We start from the raw sequence: 27,103 nt of genomic DNA on the forward strand, positions 1-27,103 counted from the left end.
AAACAATAACTTTCAAATCATATAAAAAATTCTAAAAAATATTATCGAAATTCAATTATAATACATATGAAATTAGGATGAGCGACTACTCTATCCTCTCCCCTAATTGAAATACAGCACATTATTTCCTACATTACCTAATTTAATTTGCCATTTATGAAACTAGAAAGATAATGCTAGCTATCTTCCTTCCTTCATTCAAATGATTTTCTCATAGGACACGGTTAAGCAAGGGAACCAATAATGGAGCTTAATAAGCTCGTTGGAGGTGAAAACATGCGCCATGGATACACCTCATATCGTTTTAATTGCACCACAATGCATTTTTATTATCAAGTAGACAGCTAGCGAAGTGCAGAGACATAAACATGGGCACTCTGGTTGGTTCCTTCCCCCTTTCAATTGTATACAGTAATTCTAAACATGAACTTCCAACATCTGCATTCAAATTACTCTCCTGTAATGTATCCCCCATCTTCACTAATACTCGGAAGATAGAATTATCCAGTGAAAGAAATCAATGGCAAAGAGTCACGAACAGAGCCTACGACAAAGATAGGATGGAGGAATCTATGGATATATTTATGGAGGAGGATGGAAGCGTCAAAGACATGGATGGCTACTTAAATGCCCTATCTTTGGAATACGATTCCGTCTGGGACACCAAGCCTGCATGGTAACTAACTATTCCTTAGTTTAACACAACATTTTCTTTCCCCATAAATATTTCTGCCCTTTCTGGGTAAGCCAAAAAGACAGTATCCATATAGGTTTTTTGTTTATTTATCCGTGGAATGCAAATTGACTAACATTCAGTCTTAATAAAATCTATGGTACAGTTACATGTCCTCTGTCAATGGTAAAATTGACAACCCTCATCCAGAGTCTCAGCTATTGTGCCATAATTTTTATTTGTATTTAAGGTCTTACTGAAGTACAGTCAACACATTTTTAAATTGTGCATTCGACTTGTATATTGCACACAAAGTTAGTCAAACTTGTTTTATAGTTAAGTAAACATATTATAATAAAAATACACAATTTAATGGTGCTTTTGGATTTTTTTTTTCTGTATTTTATTGAGAAGTAGTCCTTTCTGACCATAACCATTACTGAAGTATCCTTGGTGGTAATTAAATTCAATATCATTGATGTCTTCCGTTGACACCTTATGGTTCAAAAAGATGACCTTGGAGGTGGGTCCTCGTTGATAAATCATAAGTACAAAGTTAGAAATGCTCAAGTACCAATTTTGTTGATTATCATTATATTTTGCATCCAAAGGGCATTAAAGAAACAGGTCCATGCATTATGTTCATGACTGATATTAATGCCCTAGAAAATACTTCGGAGGGTATCTTTGGGTATTCATGTTTGCGTCGTTTCTGATGGCGATTCTTGCATTCTTGTCCTACCTATGTATAATGATTTCATGCAAGTGCTTAGGACCAACATTTTTAATTGTTGCAAATAATTTTTAGGTTTGTGAATGCTGCCGCAATAACAATGTCAGTCCTAAAGAAGCATCTTCCTGGTTGAGAAACTTGGTTTAGTTTTCTCAGAGTAGTGTCCTTGAGATTCCTAAATATGAAATATTTTCAGTTAGATACATGCTATTTTTTATTTATTCATTTTATATCGTACTTACATTTCAAAATTTGTTCTTGCTGTTTTGATAATATCAACTTTTTGTAAGGGTCCAATGGAGTGTATCCAATAATTTTATATCTATTTTGATGTTTGGAAGATTGTAATAAGTCTATACCAGAGTTGTAGAACTCACCTAGACTTGCCCAAACTTGCTGGATTACCCTAGAAAAGGCCAGTAGACTTGGTACCTGGGTACCTGGTAAATCTGGTCGGACTCAGTGAACCTGGTAGGTCCAATCATGCAGACCTGGCTGCAACTGTCCATTGATTGCAATTTAAAAAAATGAAAACCCTAACCTTTGCTTCAATGGTGCATGAAAGTGTGCATAAACACTTTTAAACATTTCTAGTGAGCTTCCTCAATGGCACGACTGTCTATTGACCTGAAGATTTTGAATTTTGTAACATGGAGAATCCACACACAACTACTAAATATAAGAAATATTATCTACTAAATATAAGGAATATTATCATACTTATCTAATGTGATGACATATATATAATCCACAAGATAAGTTGGGGTGATGTTGATATAGGTAGGCTAGAATGTGTTGCCTCAAATACGCAAAAATTGAAACTGATCCATGTGTGGCATCCAAATTCTTTGAGTTTGGTTAAAAGCAATAAAATCATGAAAATTGACATGCTCAATGAAAGCTTGTGTGGTCTCAAAGGCCTTAATTTGGCTTAGTGGCAGGGGATTTGCTCCTCGACCCTGCTGTGTGAAATATTCTAGCTAAAAGATACAGAATATAATGTAGGAAAAGCGAAGAACAAAATTTTTTACTTATTCTTTTGATAACCATGACAGTCCACAAAACAAATCATTGACAAAGCTCACGAAATGTCCTAGCATTCAGAATGGATCCTAGGATGAAGCTAAATGCTGATTGGATTCTAGACCCCAGATTTAGTCCTGTTTAGTCCTGTTGTTACCTGGTGACAATGGCTGCTTGTGAGGGTTTCTGTCCTTTCCGATATACTGCAGATAACACTTGGAACTTCCTTTCTTACATTCTGCTAACAACTGCTGCTGCTGCAAAACTAAGATGGTAATGGCTATTGGAGGGTTACATCCCTAGAACTTGCTGACTGTACCTGTGGATTCTTGTCTCAGGCACTGAAGAACTCTGTTGCTGTATGTTTCACAAAAGAAAGTATTTTTATTTATTTCCAAAAGATGTTTTTCTATTATTTCTAATGCTGCATATAATACCCTCAGCCTGGGCAATCCACCAATTTTGGAATTAATCCCATGCTGATTGTTAATCAACTGATCGATCACTTCCAAGATTTCAAGGAGATAACTGACCACATAAGTCCTAAATTATCTGCATATAACTGAAACTAACTTCTTTATTTGGTGAGATAACTGACAACTAACTGAAACTAACTTGTGTTATTTGAGAAGAAGACTTAAAAGGAAAGACTTAGTCTTAATCTGACATAACTGTTGACAGGACCTTTATTTCCTAACTACTTGCCGATGAAATTCCATTCAACACTCAGATTGAAAAGGGAACATTACAAGTCCTCTTCTCCTGAGATTGTTTTTCCTCAAACAAGATAAGGCTGGGTGATTGAGGATATTGGCCCACCCCCAAGTGGCATTCCTCTTCTGGTGATGGAAGACCTTTTACCATGGCTACTGGTGAGACCTCATGCCTCTCCACACTCTATACTGCCATGCATAACTCACACTCCCCCTTGTCATTGGAGCATATCTTAATCAAATGCATTTGCCCCTTTCCCAAGCACCTTTTTGTCAGGTCACAAGACTTTTTTGGTTAAAGCATAACTGTTTCTTCTGCATCTCATTGTGGGTTCTGTCACTAGACTCTTAAAGGGGTGTTCTGCCTCTTGATTACTTGTGGGTTGAGAGGTGCAATCTCCAATTTCTGCAGAAAAGATTTGTGTTGGGTCCTCTATTGCTGTTGTGGTCCTCTTGTACCCACACCTTCAATGGTTGACTCTTAAAAGTATCCTCTAGGTGAAGTAGTCTCCAATGTCAACAAATCAAAGGTAGGAGAGATAAAGCAACTAGATGGTTCCAATGTCAAGGCCCTTTTGATGGCTGCCTGTAATGAGTTTGGGCCAAGGGCCTTAGCCAGACCATTGAGGTGCTCTCTGAACCCTTCCATGAAAAGGAACACTAGGCGCCTCTCTCATACATTAGTTACCATCACTTCTATCCTCTGAAATTTAGCCATGCACTTGTGCACTGAGCCTTGGTGGTGTAGTCGTGTGAGCTCCCTAAAGTGCTCTTCAAGCTCTTGCCTCTCAAATCTGGCTGCTAATCTCTCACAAAATTTCTCATAGATGATATTGCTGTGCCCTTGAGTCACTAGGCTTGATACGACTGTTCATGTATGGCCCCTTAAAGGTGAAGGATTGCAAATTTTATTGCTTCTTCCTCATACACTGGGCTCAATAAAAAATATCTGTTTAGTTTTTGAATCCACACTTCAGCTGAGGCTTTGCTAGATCCGTCAATGAGGGCCAGTGAGCTGTTCCAATCTACTCTTAAGTCTCTATAAGGCCTATTTGGAGGGGTATCACTTGCATTTTTAGTTCTGATATTTATCTTCAATGTACAAAAGTTTATGAATGCAATATCTGCTTGAAATTTTGCACTCTTTGCTCCATATTTTACATGTAGCACATCCAAATCTTCGTCCTGTCAACTGGCCATGTCTTTGCCTGCATCACTGCTTCTTCTACAAAAATATGACCTTGGTTAGATCTTTACTTGTAACTGACTTTGTTAGGATATTCTAATTCATGGCTCGAGATAAGATGCTTGTAATGTCCCGTTGATGTGTGTTTTAGGCACATAACATTCAGAATAAAATACCAAAGCACTTTACTCTCTCTTGAACAAAACCACCTCAAATGCTAAGGGTAAGATCAACTAAAATGATTCCAAGGTTTATACATGTCAGGTCTTGGCGAGTGGGTAACTCAATGGTCGATGTGAATTGCTGTTTTCACTTGGGGACTTACACAAATGTTCGAATTAACTTCATAGATCATGGATAGGGAATGGGTGTGCTGATAACTTAGGATATGGCGATGTAGTTCTGGACTAAAGACTTACTAAAAAATGGGCAAAAGGAATAGGGTTTAGGAAATCTATTCTAAGCCTAGAAATGTAGGAAATGATGAACAAATTTAGTGGAATCGAACTAGGCAAGGTCTCACAAACAGGTTTTGACACGAGCTTAGTGCAATCATCTAAGGTATACTTATTGATTTTCAGATTATTACCATCAAACATTGACACCATCCAAGTTGATGCATATCAAGGGACGCACAATAATTAAAGTTAAGCTTGCATAAATTTCCAGTTGACCACACAAGGCACACTTACCAACGACAAGAGGCTAGTGGTATGGATTAAGGATTCCACACAAATATACTCAACAAATCTTCCACTCAATCTAATAAACATGAAAACAAATTTTAATCTAACTTGGAGGAATTGAGAACCATGAATGCAAGACAACATTTGAAAGACAAAATCACCATTAAGTCGAACAATGATTTATATTCAAATAGCTGCAGCATATACCAACAATTCTACAAAAACTCTCCCTTACAAATGAGAGACAATGAGGTATATATAGACTCTCATACAAAATGGATGGCCAAGATTAAAACTAAATCAAGGGCCAAGATCATGCCAACAAAACCCTAGAATTGCCCTAATTAGGGTTTACATAAAAAAAGGAGCTACCAACATATGGCCCAATAGAAAGATACCTAGTCATCAAATAGGGAATCTTCTAGAAGATTCTGTTCTGCATCTCTCTTTCTCCTAGCATACTCCAAGAATCTAGCCAATACAAAATCTAACTCCTCCATGGAAATGCTAGGTAAGGTATCCTGCTGTAAATCAATCACGTCCAATCCATCCGAGCAAGCATCCAAAGTGTTCTCCCAATCTGACATGAGCTTTTGCGAACTATGAACATGAATCAACAAAGAGACCAAATCATCTATCTGACTCTTCTTCAAAGAGTCCAATTGACAAAAATACATAAGTTTCATCTTTTCTCTTAATTCGGCTAAGTGTAAACCACTAGCATCACTAACATCAACACCCAATAACTCCTCAATTGAGGCAAGGATCCTCAACTGAATCTCATGAATTGATCCTTCCATCTCTATACAACTCAACTGGGTGTTATCATAAGTTGATTTCTTCATGGCTAATGAACAATACCAGCCATGGAAATCGTATCTATCTCCACTATGCACAATATTCTCTCTGATTAATGTGGACTTGGGAATCTTCTTCAAAGCTTTGAGGCGTGGAATGGTCTTCTCCTGGATAGGTCTGAATTCTTCCCAAACTCCCTCCAAATACTGGATTCTAAACATGAGCCCTGTTGTCCTGTCATATGCCTGGACAAACTGAATAAAGAAATCATCCACCTGTCTTCTTGCACTTTCAATCCATTTCTCCACCTCCGAGAGTGTATCTCTCGCTGCCTTATAGTGTGAATGTAATCCACAATCAATTGCAATAGGGGAAATAAGGGTGGGATTCTCACGCCTTATCCCTACAATGTACTCTCTAAGTCTGATATTTTCTTCTCTGTACTTCTCCTTTTCTTCAATCTCTCTATCCAATCTCGCACTGATTGCCCTAAGGTTATCACCAATCTCCTGAAATTCCCGCTCTCTTGTAGTATGGCCGAGGGCAACTGAAGTGATATGGAAATCCATGGGAGTAGCAATGTCCGCTGTCACACCTGCAATGGGAACAACCACCTGCACAATCCGCATTCCTATCTCATCTCTAGCTATGTGTGACAAAATCTCAGCTCTCTTAGGTTCTTTCTCCTTATTGCTCCTAGCTAAGTAGTCATCAATGTCATCAATAGGCCGTGCCTCTATCATTTTCTTACTTTTCTCCATACTCTTCATCAACCAATTAGGAATAGCGGCCATCATCGAGACATATATCTCGATCAAGCTCTCTCAATGCTGAGATAACATCATCATCATCATCATCATCAAGATTATTCCTGGTCAAATCATATACATTCTTTCCCAAACTAACCTCCAAAAGGACAGTAGGGGATCCTGGCTGATCATCATCCTCATTTGGTGGAGCAAATGTCGCTATGGCATGTAAATCTTGAATATTCTCTGGTAGTATCACTGTGTTGGAACATTGCTTGAACTCCTTGTTTTGTTCTGCCATTTCAACTTCTTGGATTGATGAGACATCGAGAGGTGGTGAAGGATTGATAGGTGAAGGGATGGTAGTCTTTTGTTTCTTCTTCTTGACCTTCTCAATCTTCTTCCCTCTAGCCTTGACTTCTACTGGTGTGTTCTTCCTTCTCTTGGGAGCTTGACTCTCCTCATCTGCATGAATCCTGACATCATTGATAGTCCTCTGATCATCTTCGGAAGCGGATTCATCCGGTTTCTCTTTTCATGAGTGAAGGAGACACCCATATCAATTAACTTATTCATCTGAATATCCACCCATTCTTGGGAGAAACTCAAGACCTCTCTCATCAATACATTCAAATCTATTTCTTCTGATTCTGACCAACTAGGCAATAAAATCGCCTTCTTCATTTCATTTTCATACCGTGGATGCGTATGACCCTTGTCATCTAACACTTGGTCAGGAATGAGGAAAAGTCCACACTTCCTCATGAAATCCACTGACATCCTGGACCACATTCATCTCTTTAATGCCTGCTCGTCCATCAGGTTGGCCCAATAATCTGCTATGTCTACCTTGTGGATGAACTTCTCTCCCTTGATCCTTCCAACTTTCTTATCTAGATCAAACCTTTCTCATTTCTTATATGCTGCAAATCGATAGAATGCAAGCTCCTCATTGCTGTGTTGGTTGCTAAGGCGGGCTGACAAACCTCCAATGTTTTCCCAACTGAAATAGGGAATGTCATTTCTGTCCTGTGGTTCTCTTTCTGAATAGAATCAAACTCCAGAAGCTGTCTCACCACTTCCAACAAGATCATACTGTCGGAAGGATACCTAGGAAGCCTGTAGGGTTCGGATTGAAATCCATGAATCCTAAGGTATGTGAAAGTGGGAAACGGAATATACCACGATCCATATTTCTCTATCAGCTCTGTTGCCTCCTTGGACAACCTCCTATGGACTCCACCTTGCAGCATCTGCTTGATGTACATTGTGAACACATCATTCACTCTCTTATAATCTTCAATTCTATACATGTTCAGCTTTGGAAAACACTCATAACTTCTGAATTGTCCTTGCCCATTCCCGACTTTACCTCTACAAATCAATCCTTTGTATGTAACAAACCGTGCAAGCAGGTACACCAAATAGGAAGTAATGGCGAATGACTTGGACCGCTCCACATTCCTCAGCTGAAAGTCCAGATTGTCACTTATGATTCTAGACCAATTTATTAATGTTCCCTTTAGACAATCCTGGATGAAATAGAACATCCATCCATCGTATATTGCACCCTGCGACATCCCCATCACTCGGTTAAGCAGGAATACTAAATCACTATATTCCTCTTTGAAATCTGTGCACTTGAATGTCTTGGGAGCCTTGGAATGATGAGTTCTAGGCTCAATCATCCACTTCTTATTTACCACGGTCTTGCATGCATCCATCTTCTTCTTGTATCGGTCTTCATATTCATCCTTAGTTATATCCTTCATGTCTGCTCCACGTGGAATTCCAAACACCTCAGCAATCGCATCCTCAGCAAGGTAGGCAATGATGGCACCCTTAGGAGTCTTGATCATTCGGGAGCGAGGATCATAACATCATACACACTCCAGGATAAGCTCACTGCATTGTATGGATTGTGGAAATTTAGGGACTTGATAAATGCCACTATTCATAATGTTCACATAGGCTGGGGAAAGAATTTGGCTTCCAATTCCGAACATACGCTGTCGCATCTGGTTCATGTTCAAGATATGCATGCTCGTGTCCGTAATCTCCTTCCATCTGGATGACATCTTGGATTCAGGATAGAATCCAATCTCAAGTATCTTCTGTTGTTCTCTCCTTTCCTTGAGTCCGGACTTTGACATCGCACCTGTACGAAGCTTGAAGTTAGAACTTAGGAAAATAAAAATATTCTTGGCAAAATTCCTGACTTCTTAATGATTTAGGCTAATTAAGATATGGAAATCAAGAAAATAACCCACACTCTAGATGGATCTCAACAATTAAATACGAAATGTGACAGAGTTAGGGTATGAAACCCTCATGAAATTCATTAAAATCAACACCTCCTTATACTTAGAAATTTTGTTCAAATTAGAGTGCAAAGGAGTATGCCGGATCAACAATGACTAAGGAAAGGTGTGAAAGGTTGTGTTTTCACACAAAACTAAGTTTGAGGACACCTTCCGAAGTCAACAATGGCCGCCAGCGAATCTGAAGACAACCTGCAACTATACAAATTAATCTCTCAAAACATGTTGCAATCACCCAAATATGCACAATTTTGATGAAAATCAATTCTGATGACGAAAACAATCAAATTCAGGAATGGCTGATAAAAGTTTAATTTTCTGAGGACAAGCAGCAAATACTGAAGTTGCAGACCTGCGACAATCCCTGAATGGTCTGAGAATTGATTGAAAATGATCCCAAAATGCCCCCAAATGCAAATCACCTAAGTTGGAGTTGGCTGGGCAATGGAAATCTAAGTCTGAAAATGGATGAACAGACAACAATGGAGGTCACACAAGCTGTAACAATGGCGTTAAAACTCAGATCCGAAGTAATCACAGCAAGTAGGGATAATGACGACCACCAAACATAAAGGGAATCCACTCAACAATGGCACAAAAACACTTGCAAAATAAAATCGTATTTCTCCAGCTATGGTGCCACCTCACATAAATCTGAAAATGTCTTCAACATGCACTTCAATCTGCCAATTCAAATCTGATAACAGCAAGTTAAAATGGCGACATCAAGGAAAAATCGCTGAAGTTGGAGGTGGAAACCTCAAACACCAAAAATCACCCTTTAGCAAAAATTGCCAACTTCACCCAAAATGACACTACCTCTAAAAATCGTGGCACTATGGTATCAATGGCAACCACCAAACATGTCGCTAAGCTGGAAAAATGGAGAAGAATGGCAATGAGGATAGTCTTCAATCAATCGCTTCACTTGGACATTCTACCAAAAATCGCCAACTGGAGAGGAAATCGCCCTTACATGGATACACTTGACAAACTTTAGTAATAAAATAATGCTGGGGTATCTCCTTTTGAACTTGCTTTCACCATCAACTTTCACCACACTAGCAATGTGGGATAAAAAAAGCTTGTTCTTATACTTGCCTGGCAAAAAACCGATTTGCTTCTAGAAGGTTGAAAACATTAAATGCTTATTGCAAATCATTAATTGTTTTTCTTTTATTTTAAATAATCATTGCTTTTCATAAAAAAAAAAACAATTAAAAAGAGGCTCATTTATTAAAATATTCCAATTTAAATCCAAATATGGCCAACTCGGAAAATCGATCTAAGTAAGGATTAAAAATCCTAACAAGAATCACTTGAAATCATCAAAATAACCCCATAGAGGAAAATCGATCCTAGTTTGGATGATTATCCGGACTCAAAAACATCAAAATCTCTCTTAGTGGAAAATCGCCTTGAGTCAGGAATGAGTATCTGCACAAAAATCCTCAAAATCTTGTCACAAAAGGTCTGGTGGAAAATCGATCCAGGTGTGGAATCATCACAATCGTCATCCGCAATCCCATCCATACTCCCGGTGGAAAAACGAGGGTAGTCAGGATGTAATCCCAACACTTAGCCAAAATTCAATGCATCTAGGGGAAAATCGACCTTAGTATGGATTCACAGTGGTGGAAAAAAGAGGCAAGTCTGGATTCCTGGGGAAATCCATGTCCAGTTTGGATTTTGAGTGGGGAAAATCATGGGTAGTCAGGAATATGAGGGGAAAAGCACCTCTAGTATGAAATTTAGACCTTTTAACCTTTAGAATATGGATTTCCATCTGGAAAATGATGATTTTTCCACTCAAAGTCACTAGGAAACTTCAAAATTCAATAAAACTCAACTGAACTTACGCAAATTTACCAAAGATTTGAGCGAAAAATAGGAAACCTATCGGGATAAAGTGCGAAATCAACTTGAATAACTTCCTAGGAGTGAGAAAACAACTCCAAAAGGTCTGGAAACACCTAAGCACTTAAAAATCACCGACGTGGATGTTCAAAAACATGTTAACGCCTATATTACCTTGAGTTTCCGAGATGGGGACGACAGGGGACGACGGGATGAGTTTCCGGGACGACAATTTTTTTTGCCAATTTTGGGGATGGCGGGGGGAGAGCAAAGGGGACGGTTATATAAAATATAGGGAAAATTTTAAATATATAGTGAAATTTTAAATATTCATATGAAAAACAGATAAAGCATGTATATATACATTATATTCATATGAAAACATGGATAAAGCAAGTATATGTACATTATAGAACCTTAACATACCACATTTGTGTTCAGAATTCATTGTCAATACTCAATATGCATTCATGATTGAAAATACATTGTCAATATGCCAACACTTGTTTGCATGTAGTTCATTGTTTATTTCTGGTTGAAGGATATTTTGATAGTCTTCCATTTCTATTATGACCTACAACCGCTTCTTTATGCACTACAAAGTTTTGGATGTTTGTGAAATTCTATACCAAGCTGTTATTCATATTTCTGAGTGCTTTTGGCTATGATTCAGACCTGTTTACCTTTCATAATTGTGAAAAGTCCAATATTGCAGACCTACAACCACTTTTTTACGCACTACTGCGTTCTAAGTGTTTGTGAAATTTATTACCAGGCCGCTGCTCATTATTTCTAAGTGCTTTTGAAAGTGATTCAGACATGTTTACCCATCATATTAATGAAAATCCAATTTTATAGACCTATAATAAAATAAAAAAATGTTTTTTCGAGCATTTGAGTCTTTTTTTTGTTTTTTAAATGTGCTGGGAAAAGGGCGACGGCTGGCCGTCCTCGGGACGGTTAGGGGACGGGGGGACGTCCCCTTTGAGAGTCACTGCCGTCCCCAAGTTTTCGGGACGTTTCCCACAAATTTTGCAATTTTGGGGACGGCAGGGGGACCTCCCCTAGCCGTCCCCAACTCCCCAAATCGTCCCCGGTATGGGGACGACGGATTTTAACCCGAGGACACGTCCCTGAGTTATGTAAGTTAATGCTCAAAGGGTATTAGACAAAATTAGGATCATTTAAAATCTCAACTTTACGTGCTTGATCCTATTCAAAAACCCTAAACGACACTAGGCATGATCAAAACTCTGAGACTCGGGCTCGGGAAACTCAAAATTGCCCACTAAGCTGCCAAAACCCTAAACTAACCAGCGTGAGAAAGCAGGAAAAGAGGGGGTCCCCGTTAGCAATGGGGCGATGTGTGAAAAGGTCACAACATGTCCCCACTTTGAAATACAATCTAACAATAAATAATAATAAAATTAAAATACAGAAGAATAAAAGTAAAATTAAAATAAAAATATAAAAGAATATAATTAAAATTCAATTAAGTTATGAATGGTCAAAAGACATGAAATGAAAAGTTGCGACTCCCTCAAACATGAAATATAAAAGGGAGAAGAGAACCTCATTCGAGAAGGGGAGGAGAGAGAAAGGAAGAAAGAAGGGAGCATTTAAATCAAGAAAAAATTAATGGAAGAAGAAAAGGAATGGGAAGCACATAAAAGGAAGTGGCTGCACTCTTTCAAAAGGGTGCTAATTGTGAAAGGTTGATTCTCTTGCCAAAAGGCATACATGATGAAGAGGTGTGACCTCTCCATCACATTGGGAGATATAAAGCGGACTAGGTTCATTTAAGGAAGGGATCCAAGGGAGATCAGTTTGGAGAATAATATATTATTCTCAAAGACAGCAATAAAAAGTGGTGACTCGATTCTTATAAAAGGTGGTGACTCTTTCACCAATAAAGCATAAAGGAAAGATCAGATCAAAGTATGCAGGATCTATCTTGTTCCACAACTGGTAAAAGATATTGCTAAAACTCGAATACGCTATATGAAACTCTATGCACTAATACAATACCCACATTTATTTATTTAGCACCATGAATATTGAACAATAGTAATAATATGATTTCCAATTTTGCAACAATTAATCATATTAGGGTAGGTAAGGGGATAAAAGGAGGGGAAACAACAATGAGGTCCTCTCCTAAGTACACCACCTCATGGTGGTGACTGAATGGTCCCATGAGGCCAAGGGGGCACAAGGAGTGTTGCCCTTGGGCTAAGGAGGGAGGGATTCTTGGGACACCCTACTGTAATTGTCCCAACCAAAGGTACAAGACTCAGACTCACCTTGGGCTTGGCAAGCTAATTTTGGACTCTAACTCGGATTCGGCCCCCAGACTCGACAAATTGAAAAACCCAAGAAATTCAAAGATTTTTAATGATTTAAAACTTGTTATATGCACACTTTAATAAATAAACATTAAATACACAATAATCTCATGAAATAGAAGCTACTTTGAACACATACACAAGTATACATAGATCACATAAGTAGAAACTATAAACACAAATTTTAGCTGAAGGAAATAACACATTAGATATATAAATAGTGTCAAATGTCTACAAAAGTCATGAAATATGAAATCCATGGCATCAAATTTTTTTTAAAGAAATATCAAAATAAAAGCTAGAAGTCTATTGCTCAAAGGAGCCTATATCATTCAACACCCCAACCCTCCTACGTGTGTGCTTAAGATAGAACCTAGATGATGCTGCAACAATGATATCTGCAGGTGTCTCAGGTTCAAACTCAGGCTCAGTGACATCCACATCCTCCTCCTCCTCCAATGAGTCTCCTTGTGCTCTAACCTCCTCTGCCATGGCTATTGCCTCTGCCTCTTGATCCACCTGATCAACCCATGCCAAGTCATCATTGTTGAAGACAGGATCTTCAATCTTAGTGATCCACTCTGACTATGGATCAACCTCCTTTAAAGTGATAGGAGACGTGTCAGTGCGCATGGTCTGTTTATGACGGGGGTGAAGGTTGTTGTGAACATACACAAGATCATTCAACCTTTGCACTAACAACCTATTGCGCTTTTTAGAGTGTATGTGCTCAAACATACTCCAATTGTGCTCATATCCCGAAGCACTACATGGCTGGCTCAAGATACAAACTGCAGTCCTCTGTGGATTTGGCACCTTAACACCAAACGTCTCCCATCATGCATCTGAAATGAGAAAATTTAAAAAATCAATTCTATTCTATAACTTTGAGTTAATAAACATAAAATGATAAAAGGTGGAAAAGTTTATTTAATATTCGTTCTTTATGGTAATTGTAATTGCATTTTCAAGAGTTGAACATGGAACAATGATAAGGATAAGTCAAAATGGACAAATTACCCTCCTTTAGGCATCCACATTGGGATATGAAGAGTCATGCTTTGGGCGCCCAACATTAGAATGTGAAAGGTTGTCCATTGGATGACACAGAGTGATTGGGAAGTTACAGTGCATTTGGGAAGCTAAAGATTTGAGTGGCTATGGGTTAGGCACCCATGTTGTAGCCATTTGAAGGAAATTAATATTTTATCATGTCTCATGGCTGTTCACTTTCATAAGCATGGGTTTTTTGCAAGTGGTTTCTTGCCTCTTGTTTTGGGAAACAACAGTGGTTTTCCCTCTCTTAGTTTGCTACAAATTGGAGCCACAACATAGTAGTTTTGTATTAATTATTTGCGGGTATCTAGCTGTTGGTTTGGTTGGAAAAGTGAAGTGTATTATTGTTGTTATCTCTCTTTTGAAGATTAATAATATACTTGTCTTCTTGGGTGTATTTTTTTCTTGAAAGGGTTTCTCCACATAAATTTGGTGTCTTATTGATTTGCTTCTTTTTCATTTACATGTTGAATGGTGCAAGCACATTTATGTTTCAGATTTGGTAATCTTCTTTTCAGATTTGCAATCACATAAATAAGTTAAAATTGCATGCTTTCTTCACCTTGTTTTCAATATACAGAGCCACAAATGAGCCACTGTTGGATATTGTATAGATAATCATTAGATGAGTTGACCATAGGCATGGGGCCTTGTATAGGAGGTTTAGGATAGTCAATTCTTTCTTGAGTAGTGAATGATGCTTTGGCTTAGACTAGGTCATCCTTCATAGAGATGCCATCAATTTAATCTTTAAGATCATGAAGGACATTTGCAACCAAGTATGAGGCTGGATATATGAACTAGGCAGAGTACATGAATGATGCAATGAATACCATCCTTGTTAGGAAGGTGTGTTTTACACCTTTCGTAATAATATTTAAGTATTATTATAATGTTGGTTCTCATGGGTTTGGGCCCTACATTGGAGAGGAATCTTGAGATTCCCCTTGTAAGGTTGATCCCACCGCTTGGATTGCTTCTTATGATGTGTAAGTAGAGTTATATTGAGCATTGAAATTGGGGGCACAAAGAGACTTTGTGGAGCATCTTTGACCAGCTAAATATAGATATAAGAGTAATTATTTCACCAAGTTGGAGCTCTTGGTTTGATTAGGTGAACTCCTTGATTGCAATGGTCATGAAATCTCATGGAGGAGTTACATTCTATTTATGGGCATTTGCATTCATGAGGTGGGACATGTGGGTCTATTTGGAGGAGTATTGACCAAGTTTGGGCTCATAGTTTTGGGCTTGGAAAGTACTCGTTTCATGTTTTCCCATTTTACCTATAAATCATGTGGTTGGGATTGCATTTGAAAAAGTTGTTATAATAGGTTTTTAGAGTAGGTACATGTTGGATTGATCACATGATTATGAGCAACTTAGAATGCATTGGGAAAGGGTTCTTTGAAGGTGCATTTTGTTTTTGATAAAGGGGTAAAGTAGATGCATTGGGAAAGGGTTCTTTGAAGGTGAATTTTGTTTTTGATAAAGGGGTAAAGTAGGTTTTATGGACCCTTAAACCTTGAAACAACTAGGAAAACATCAGCTAAATGTAAGTTGACCTATAAGAGGATGACTGTACAACTGTAACAATAGATCTGTTAGGATTAAGGTGCCATCTACCTTGTGAATCCTATGACATGGTTTCAACATCCTTGGAAAGTATCCTAAGGCACTTAGGGTGTATTGGGAAAATATTTTATAATTTTTATTTGTAGTATTGTTTGTAATACATTCATAAGGAGTGACGAGTTCCACTAGTAGCAGTAAAATTGGGTTGTGAACACAATTATTTAATATTGTATTCCCCACATGTGGACTTCTAGAATGAGATAATTAATGACTCAGGAAGTGGACAAATGATTGACCTTTGGGATTCTCTAAGTGGGGGCTTGGAAGAGGCAACATGTGTCTCTTGGTATTCCATCATATATTACATACAAATTTATAATGTAATGTTTATTTTGCAAGATTGGGCTCCAAAGTTGAGGGAAAGTATTGGAGCCAAAGTTGGTGTCCTTTTGACTTCCTTGGAGGCAATCCATTATCCAAGGCTTGTGGTCATTTGGAATGAAGAGCCTTGTTTGGTGGTTTTGGAGCTTTTGCCACTCTATAAATTCAACTCTTTGGATGTAGAAAGTATGAAGAACAGTTGAATGTAGAGTCAATTTGTAGGAACAAGTATAGTTGGGAGGTATAAGGAGGTTGTTCACAAGTACACAGGTGCTGCTATGTTGGAGGCAAAGAGGAGAATGGAAGTGGATGTATTGTAAAGAGTTTTTTCTTGCAAGGGTTTCTCCATGTAAATCTTTTGTTATGCGATAATCTTATGTTGCTGGCTTGTGCCTCATTGCTGTTATCTTGTGGTGATGTTATTCTTTATTTATTGCTATTATAAGTTCACATTAAATAGGATTACTAAGCATGACATGTAGGTTGATTTTTGGCATCATTAAGAAGAAGGATCTAAGCATGTTTTTCCACATTAAGGCAACTTAATTTTCAGATTTGCATATAAGTTTCAGATTTTAAAGTTGTAGCTGTCCAAGCCTTGTATCTCATCCTTTGATTGGTTTATTGGATAGAGATTAAATTAAATAATCTTTGGTATTGAACTTGTATATTTACCAACAAGACCAAAACACAAAACAAAGAGATAGAGAAAAGCACAAATACGTAGAACATTAAAGTCTATTCAGCTTTAGCAACCTCAAATTCTTCTTTATAAAAGCTCTCTTGCAAATCAATAAATTCCTGTGGCTCTTTCTCTTCTGCACTATTTTTCTTTTTATTGCTTTTTCTTTTTGAACTTCACCCAGCAATACTCCCCTTACCATCGTCCAAGGGGTTGAGCTTAACTAGTTAAAACACTAGGTTCTCATTGTGGAGACCCAAGTTCAATTCCCAATAGGGACATCTAAAGTGAAATTCCAAGCTGTGACTCTTGGCCTTCCAAAAGATGGGGAAGGTCTTGGGGTCAATCTAATCAAACATAATAATAATAATAATAATAATAATTCAAAGATATGTAATGGGGATGGGGCCCCCTACTGTGATCCCACTGGTTCATAGCTCCAGTCAAAAGCTATTCAGGCTTCGGCCAATTACCTATAAAAAAAATATATTCCCCTTACCATCCATCTAGGTAGTAGGGATCTCAAAGTCCTTGTTCATCAATTTATTATTTAGAATCTTGAGATCCATAACATTGTTTTTAACTGTGCTTTCATTGACCTCAATGACCTTATTGAAGTTGCCTTGATGATTTTCATGTCGTTTTCCTGGGCAGCAATTCTAGTGGTATGATTTTCCTTAACCTACCGGAGCTCTTCCTCAGGACCTACAATTCTCTTTTTGATTGGCACATTCAAAAACTAGTTTGTTGACATGAGGTTCTGCATCCCATATTTGAAAGATTCTTATCTTCTTCTTTGAAAGTACCTGGATTTCCCTTATAAGCTTCTTGTCTATAATAGAAATCTTAATATTAAGTCTATTAATCTCAATAAAAATTTATCTAGTTAGGTTGTGTTGCTTATCAGACGTAGCTTGAAGAGCCCTTGATATTCCATATAATATGATTAACCATTTCAGCAATGTCTTGTAGGGATTTAGGATTGTTGAAGTGCAAAGTAGAGTCCATGGGAAGGGTGGACATGGGTGGACGTGGATCTTGAATACAAGGGATGGTACCACCAAATGTAGGTTCAAGGAAGGCTTTTGCCTTCCTTTTATTGCATACATCCATCCTATGGTCTCCACCTTTCTTTGGAGTCTCCTGGACACTACCATAACCCATCTTATCAATTCCCTTTTTAGAGAAAAAACATTACCAAGAGTGACCTAGGGATTATGCTTAGGGGAACCCATCCTTTTTTGTTTATTTTCCCTTAAAAACCCAAATCCTTTACTAGAACCGTCTAGATCCCTTCTCTCTTGAAACTCAAAATTCTTGTCCATGGAAAGGGAAACATCAATCTTTGAATCTGACACAACCTCACCCTCGCTATCCTCCTAAGACTCTTCTAGGGTTTTAGGGTTATTGCTAGGTTATCTAGAGCTAGAGTTAGTCGAATCCTCCACCCTTTTCTCTTTGTCGTTTTTCTCTGGTGAACATGCTAGGAGATTAAAGGGTTCTTTAGTGTAACAAAATTAACAATAAGCATGATCAACCCCTAGTGTAGGGGAATTATCCTTGGAGCCCTTTTACACTCATTAATGGAGTTTTCCAAAGAAGAGAGCAGATAAAAGGGGAAAGAGACCAATTATATTAGAAGGGGTTATGCAAGACAAAATGGTATGAATAGAGGGACTGAAACCTTCCTTCTAATGTGAAATAACTTATCAAACACATCATCACCTTATCCCAAGGAGGTTTGAACTTCTTGCATGCTCGAAGTAAAGCTTCTTGAAGGTGCATGTTGTTGGATCAGACAAGGATTGAGAAACATTTAAACACTAGTGAATTTCTCTCTATATCGTAGTCATCCTTAGTGGTACTCCGCATGTTGGATAATATCCAAGGTTGCACCGAGATGGGGGTACTTGGAGACTAGTACCGGTACTGGTACAACTATTTTTCGAATTAGGAGACGGGGGTACTTGGAGACGCCAATTTTTTTTATTTTTTTAAAAATATTTATAGAAAATCTGAAAATAGGTGTATATTTGTAAAACTAATTATGAATATAGATAGTGTATAAGGAAATTGAAAGCAATGGCCCAAACCAACAAGTTGAATATTTCAACACTGCAAATCTTTTTGCTATTAAATGTGACTATGCATATGATAATGTGAATATAGATTATATATATAAGAATATGAATATAGATATACTCACAAGAATGAAGAAAGAAAATGTATATCATAGGAAAATTCCCGACTCTCAAGGATCTAATAGAATTCATCCCCATTGTGCATATCGCAAAGTCTACATAAAGGAAATAAAAGAACAACAAGAATATAGAAAATACTGCGTTACCAGGAGACCCGTCTCCTACCCCTGGAGACCCGTACCAATACTGGAGACGTCTCCGGAAACTTCTTGATGCATAAGGTTCTTTTGACTGCCGTCTCCAAAGTCTCTTGACCAAAAAATGAAGTCTCCTCCTAAAAAACTTGGGGCAAAATGCAGTAAAAAGGCAAAAAAAAATATAAAAAGTAAATAAGAGAAGCTTACAGCAAAGCGAAGCCGTAGGGAAATAACTAATAAGGAAATTTTTTCGCAGAAAGACAAAAATCCATGCAAATCCATGCAAAGTTATAGTGAACGGATCTATTGATAGCATAGACTTTATGCGAGGACTGATTTCTTATCATTGTAATAGTCTAAATAGAAATTGCCTTCACTATTTAGGAGACAATATTGAGTGTGCTCAACATCTATATTACCTTACATTCACTAAACAATTTAGATCGGCTATTAATAGTATAAACAATTTTAATTTCAATTTTTGTTCAATTTTAAAGTTAATGTTAAACTTTATCATTGTTCCTGTTTCAAAGTTCTTTGTCATGATATGTTTTAGAAATTATTAAATTATATTTAAAAAAAAAATCGTCGTCTCCAAGTACCCCCGTCTCCTATTTTTGAAAATTAGCCATACCGGTACCGGTACCAGTCTCCAAGTACCCCCGTCTCCTGGTAACCTTGATGAAAATATGAATATCTTTTGAGTTTTGCATCGAATTGCAAATAGTTGAATGGCAAATACTTGTCGTCTTGTTAGCTCACCTTGACTCCTACCTTCTGTTGGCTTATGTTTTCTCTTTGTGGTGTGTTTATTTTCCAGCTTTCTGGTGCATTTAACTTTTAATTTTTAGGGGTTTTTGTTTTATTTGTGTGGGAGTCAACGCCTTTTGCATGGGAGACAGTGAGAGTGTTCTGGAGACTGCAATTGAAAGTCTCTTGCAATTGGAGATATTTGAGGCAAGGTCTCCGGTACTAGGATGCATCTCAGAGATGTCTCAGTCTTTGAGACGCGTCCCAAGGGGTCGGAGACGGGTGTCCGTGCAACTATGGTATTATCATGAAGGGGTTTCCCAAGGTATATCTTATATTAATGTAAATTTTCAATAGTTTGGATTCTATAACTAGTTAACATACTTTTTCTCTATTAGACTATCTATATTTCCTATCATTCCTAAGATTATTATTTCCTATGACTTCATTATCATTACATTGATACGTAGAATGCTAATAATTTGAAATGTATTTTTCAAGGGAAAAGAAAGAATGCTAAACAAGGTTTATGAGCCTTTTCCATATAAAGTTAAAAATAGTTTTTTATGTCACTGCCACATGGCACACTGATTTGTTGTATGAGACCCTCCTTCTAGAAGCCCACAAAGGGATTGTTTCCCATTTCCCTTAGATTTTGTTCAATTTCTTATGCCTGGGTTTTAATTTCACTATCAAGTGTAGTAGTACTCTTGAACTTGCCAATCTACCTACAAGTGGAGAACGTGCCAATATGATAGCAATTGTGCCTTAAGTTGGGTTATAACATACTGCACTTGCCTATCCTTGGTTTACAATGACAAATTCTCTTTTTGTTTAATCGTGCTATAATATTGTATTTGATAACTATTTTCCAGGGAATTTAGTTAATTGCATACATCTAATCTTTGAACTATTATTTTTACTTGAAGGTGCCAGCCATGGACAATTGTTCTTACAGGAGTTCTAGCTGTTAGTGCCACTTGGATCATTTTTGAATCAGTAATATGGACCACAGTGGTTGTATCTTTGGTTGGTGTTTGGTGGTACATCTTTCTATACTCATATCCACAGGTATGTTTTGTGTTTCTGTTATAAATCTGCCTTGAATGATGATTTTATAGAAATAAGAAGTGAATTTACCCATGCCATGAATATCACAATCCTCGTTGAAAGAAATTGTTTATGAAAAGAAAGTAAAATAACTTTTGTTTTTTAGTTTTATTAGTATTTTGGAGCTTAGAATTCGAATAGTTTAATCCACACATTAGAAACTCTTTATGAACTTGACACATTTTATAGATACAATAATTGGGATTGTTTAGGAATGCAAATTAGTGAAATTTTTTATGCTTAGCTTGACCATTTTTTTGGTGACTTTGTTCCTATTTTACTTTGCTGATTCCATGCCAGAGTACACTTCAAGAACATGCATTTTAATTTTTAATAGTAATATTTTACATTCTTCCTAAGGGAGGAAAAATCCTTAAAAGATATACCAGAAATCCCAATGATAGTGTTACTAATTTTTTCATGGAGTTTTCAGTTGTTAGGTGCCATATAAATATTAATGCAAAATAATAAATATGACAACCAGTTCTTTGTGATCATCTATTGTTTCCTTATATTTTTCCTAAAAAATTTGTACATTCATCACACTAAATTTATGTTTGACTAGCTTAATTTGAAATATTTCTTTTAGTCTGAAATTTTTTGGTCATTCACTCAGAGACAGATGGACAAGAGATCCCATATGCTTTGAGGCATAAAACATGTCAGAGTTTTTATTTTTGATAGGTAATGGACCGAAGCCGATAAGGTGTACATACCCTACCCCCTTGTGGGATTTGAACTTGTGACCTCTCTTTCAAGAGCACAAGTTATCCACCACTAGGCCAACTCAGGTTGTACAAAACATGTCAGAGTTAGGCAGTAGTAGAGGAAACAAAAAAAATGTCAAGAGGGGACACTGCACCCAGGTAATGGATTTGACTGTAGACAAACACATTGTATATAAAAGATAGAATAGTTGAATTGAAGAAAACTTATATCTCAGTGGGTGTAAAAATAACTGAAGGAAACGACACTTTCAGATCAACTAACAAATCATCATTCACTAGAATAGGAAACTTATCTTTAATGGTGTACTTGTTGAGCTCTTTGTAATTAGCAAAAATGAAAAACCCTTAATCGGCAATAAATCTTTTGGCTGAAATTCATTAAAAAATCGGGAATCAGCAAAAAATCGGCAAATTTATTGAACATTTGAAAATATATAATTTCTTAAAATATTCTATAAAAACACATATATACATTACATTTATAGAACATATAATATATTAACATAATTAATAACATTAACATTAAATTATAATATTAACATAATTTATAACATTAACATTAAATTTCTTAACATAAAAAAACACACATAATAACATATTAAATTTTTAATTTATAATATTAAATATATACTTTCGTAAAAATTGCATATACATTAAAATATTCTAAAAAATAAGCATATTAAATTTAACACGTTATATTCAGGATCCTATATGATTAAATTTAATATTTAGTATTTAATGTGATATTCTGAAATATGTGTTAAATTTAAATTGCGTCGGTCATCAAGGAGCTCAGTCGCTGTCGTGCAGATGAATGGCGTTGGGCGTCGGGGAGCTCAGTCGGATGGAATGAAGCTGTGTTAAAACTTAAAACCTTTTCGCTTTTTAAGGTTCGCGTGCAATGAAGCTCAGTCATGTGGAATGAAGACGCGCATAATTTAACATGCGATATTTTGCATTTTAATCGCGATTTTTTCCACCTGAAAAACGTGATTTTTAAGGAAAAATCGTTGGCGATTTTGTTCCCGATTAAATCAGCTGGGCATTTCAGTCCCAATAAATCGCGATATAAATGATTTATAGCCGATTTTTTCATCTATGGTAATTAGGACACATCCACCGAATGTTTTTCTTGCACACCATTACCACTGGAGAGGAGTACATAGACTATGCTTGATAATACTTGCCTCTAGCATCTCTGAAACCATATTCTTGATCTCAATTTTTTGTACATAAGGGTAATTGTAGGACCTACTCTTGAGTGATTGGCTCATTGGTACTAGTTGAATGACATGATTGTGATCTTAAAACAATTATAATAACATTATAATCTAGTTTAGGAACCACAATCTAGTTTATAATGCAAAAGACACTCAACAAAAGGGTTGATGAGATTATGATCTAAAAACAATTATAATAACAATTAATCTAGTTGTGTAGGAACATTATAATTGATAGGCTGCCACTAAAAACAATTGAGCCACAATCTCATCAACCCCTTTGTTGAGTGTCTTTTGCATTTGATGAGAGATTACTATTTGTGGAGATCTTGTAAGCAACCCTATTAGTTCAACTATCATGCCCTTTGAGTGAAAACACATGAATCACTCTTGGAAGTTCATCTCAATTGTCCTCAATCTTGCAAGGCTTTGTATTCCCAACACAATGCTGTTGCATCTATGGAGATAGCAAACGTTAGGCAATCAACTCAATATTTTCTCATGGACAATTAAATGCTATGGCATTTCCTTGAGCAACTGACAGTAACCACATCTACCGATAAGACCTAAATTTTTTGGAGCTGGATATAAAATAATTCAAATGAGTAGCTAACTACTTGTTAATGATGTTGTGAGGTTTCTCGAGTGTATCAACATCATTACTTTCCTTTCTTTGAGAAATTCACTACCTTGAGAGTTTGTGGGATGCTAATTCCAAAAAGTGCATGACAAGAAATGGTTGGTTGGGTATCACTTGATTCTTTGTTTGGCTCTTTGTCGCACTCTAATGTTATTACTTCTTTCTCACTAGACCCTTCATTGTAGAACAATTTATTTTTTGTACATTTATGTCCTCGACTATATTTGCTATGTAGCTAAAGCTAACCCTTTTTTCTTCCTTCTCTTTAATTTGTTGCAGAGTCAATTTGGTAGGCTAAGGAAATGACTATGTAGGAGTGCTTCTATTTCTTATGTTAAGAAACCTTAGCCTTCTTTTGGTCAAAAACTTTTCCTCTACTTGCCTTTCCATAATCATTTGCTTGGGACACATAAGTTGGATTGAACATCCGTATCTCATATTTGTGTGGTCCTTTAAAACCCCTAAAAATAATTCCTTCTACTTTTTCTATATAACATGCTCCACTCCTAAAGACAAAGTTTGGAATTGTTGATAATAGTCGGTGATGGTACTTGTTTACTTTAATTTGGTAATTAGGCTGAAATAGGTATCCATAAGATTGTTGCCATAATGTGTAGTGAGTTTTGTTAATGCATGATAGCCTCGGTAAGATAAATGATTGAATGAGAGATAAATAAAGTCTCTCATTCAAACATTTATTATCGTGAGGGGGCACGATCAAGTGATGTCTTGATCGGCCATGTCCAAAAGACATTGTCGGTCAAGGCATCGCTTGACCGTACCCAGCCCACTACATATACCAAATGAAATGTGTGAGAATGGACATTGAAATAAAATGCTCCTCCTCTCTTGCAACATAAAAGAAGACAATCAGATTTATACAACAATTCAGTGATAGATAATACATAGAACAAGATAAATTTTAATTCTGATCCACAAAATTAACATGGTATCAGAGCCAGGTTTCCTTCTATAAAGCCTAACCGCCTGAAGGAAGATCCGATTAAGATCAGATTGATATCTCCTTGAAAGTCTCAAATATGGCCACATTGCAAGAACTTGTCCTCTCAAACTTAAACTACAAGCGTCCCTTGCTGAAGTCAGAAATTCAGACGTATGTTCAGAAAAATATGTTCTCTAGAAGAAACTCAAGATACCTTGTGATTGAGAGGGAGCTTACTAATCAAGATTGAGCACTTCTGAGGTAAAAATTTTAAATATTGATTATTATTATTAGTACTAATAATTATTTTATGGGCCCTGTGTAAATCATAAGGAAGTGACGACTTCCAAATGATTTCCACTTGTATTGTTGAGGTTATTGGAAGGTGACGATCTTACAATAACTCAAGATTGTGGATAGAATCGCCGACTGAGGCAATCCATGTAAGAGCTTGTGGATAGAATCGCCGATTGAGGCAATCCACATAAGAGCTCATGGATAGAATCGCCGACTGAGGCAATCCACACAAGAGTTTGTGAATAGAATCGCTGACAGAGGCAATTCACATCTTGAAACTATGGTCCCAAGATAAGCATCATACGATTTATGAATATTGCTCCCAATACCTTTTACATTTATCTTACCTAGCTAAGAGGGAGTGTTAATGCATGATAGCCTCGGTAAGATAAATGATTGAATGAGAGATAAATGAAGTCTCTCATTCAAACATTTATTATCGTGAGGGGGCACGATCAAGTGATGTCTTGATCGGCCATGTCCAAAAGACATGGCCGGTCAAGGCATCGCTTGACTGTACCCAGCCCACTACATATACCAAATGAAATGTGTGAGAATGGACATTGAAATAAAAATGCTCCTCCTCTCCTGCAACATAAAAGAAGACAATCAGATTTATACAACAATTCAGTGATAGATAATACATAGAACAAGATAAATTTTAATTCTGATCCACAAAATTAACAAGTTCCTTTGGAAAACAAACCATGTGACAACACATCCCTTCTTTTTTCTTCTGTTCGCATAGCCATCGACACCAAATGAATTGGTCTAGTTCCAAGTATAAGGATGCCATTGTATGTAATTTCCCCACCCAAATTTGAATACAAGACAAAACTTTGTTAAGCATTATGTTGCTATCTTAAGAAAGCTCCTTGTATTATCTTTATAAATGATAATAGTATTCAAAGCCAATACAAACTTAAAGACATTAGTTGTTCAATAAGTGTGAATTCATAGAAGAGCATGATTTGGTAAACAAATCACTTGTTGAAGGTCGACTCTATGATATACAAATGGCAGCACATTGTTTAAAGACAAACAACGATTAAGGCAAAGAACAAAGATGGCGACTAGATATCAAAAGGTGGCAATCAAGAAAAAACAAAGTAATGAATAATCACAAGCTTGATGCTACAATTGATAAACCAGATATACAGGCAGTTTTGAAAGAATGGACAGAATAACGAACTATCCCAAACATATACATATGAGACAGAAGTTTCTTATACAGATCATGGCATGTAGTAAGCAATTTGTAAGTAAAAGGCAGCAAATTATGATTGTTTAATGTGCAGCGATCTCAATATTTTAATTTAAAGGTTGTAATGCAAAGCTCAACACAGACACAGAGTAATGATGATGCAGAAAGGGCAGCGATTATTATCAGGGATTCTTATTTTAAGGTGCAGCGATTATGTATAAGGGATGATACCATGCAACGATTATCATATAGGAGCCAACATCACATATTATGAAGGATAATAATTAAAAGTTACAAGTCAGCGATTTGTTATGAATGATGCAATAGACAAAACCGGTTCATAATGCAAACAAGCAATGCAGCGGTTACAAATGATTTATCAAATTGATAAAGCAGTGCAGCAATTACATTAATGACAATTGATGAAAGGGTGCGACTAAAGATTTTAGAGAAGCATTTTTTTTTTTTTGATGGGTAATGGGCCGAAGCCAATAAGGTGTACATACCCTACCCCCTTGTGGGATTTGAACTTGTGACCTCTCTTTCAAGAGCACAAATTCTCCACCATTAGCCCAACTCAGGATGTACACGATTTTGGAGAAGCATTAATAAAGAAGGTGTGATGTGTTTAAAGGGAAAGAGGTGCGATTTCATAAATTAAATCTGAGTTGTTTCCATAAGATATGTCTCTTCAAATCTGAAACAATATGTCACTTGAAAGAATATGAAGATATAAAGGAGAAGTATGGAGAGATGAGAAAAGGGTGTGAAGAATTTATGTGTTGGTTGAAAATTTTGTACACCCAGGAGGATGTGCAAAATTGTGGTTTCAGCCACAGTTTGTGAGTATAAAACTCTCCTAATTTAGGGAAGGCTCCCCCTCTACTACTACTAACATTAATCTAATTTGGGTGGGATAACATCTTATTCTCTTTCTTTAGAACAAACAATATTCTTTCTCTTATTTCAGAAAAGAAGTTACAGCAACAACAGTAAATACAGAAATGAAACTTTTTGTAGGATTTTCAGAACATAAAAGGAAGCAAAGTTTCCATGAAAGCACAAAGACTTCCGTCACATCCCCGGGACGGGAAA

At 36.8% G+C, this 27,103-nt stretch overlaps 1 protein-coding gene across 1 annotated transcript in view; it reads left to right on the plus strand.

The window, feature by feature from the left end:
• The first annotated feature begins 223 nt into the window (after positions 1 to 223).
• Positions 224 to 27,103, plus strand: part of LOC131043761 (uncharacterized) — an 83,800-nt gene continuing 56,920 nt past the window's right edge. Inside the window, exons 1-2 of the mRNA XM_057977001.2 lie at positions 224 to 676; positions 20,796 to 20,937. Of these exons, the coding sequence (XP_057832984.1) occupies positions 369 to 676; positions 20,796 to 20,937 (450 nt within the window). The 5' untranslated portion in view covers positions 224 to 368. The remainder of the gene's footprint in view (positions 677 to 20,795; positions 20,938 to 27,103) is intronic.

This window comes from Cryptomeria japonica, chromosome 8 (assembly GCF_030272615.1).
Source record: "Cryptomeria japonica chromosome 8, Sugi_1.0, whole genome shotgun sequence".
NCBI lineage: Eukaryota > Viridiplantae > Streptophyta > Pinopsida > Cupressales > Cupressaceae > Cryptomeria > Cryptomeria japonica.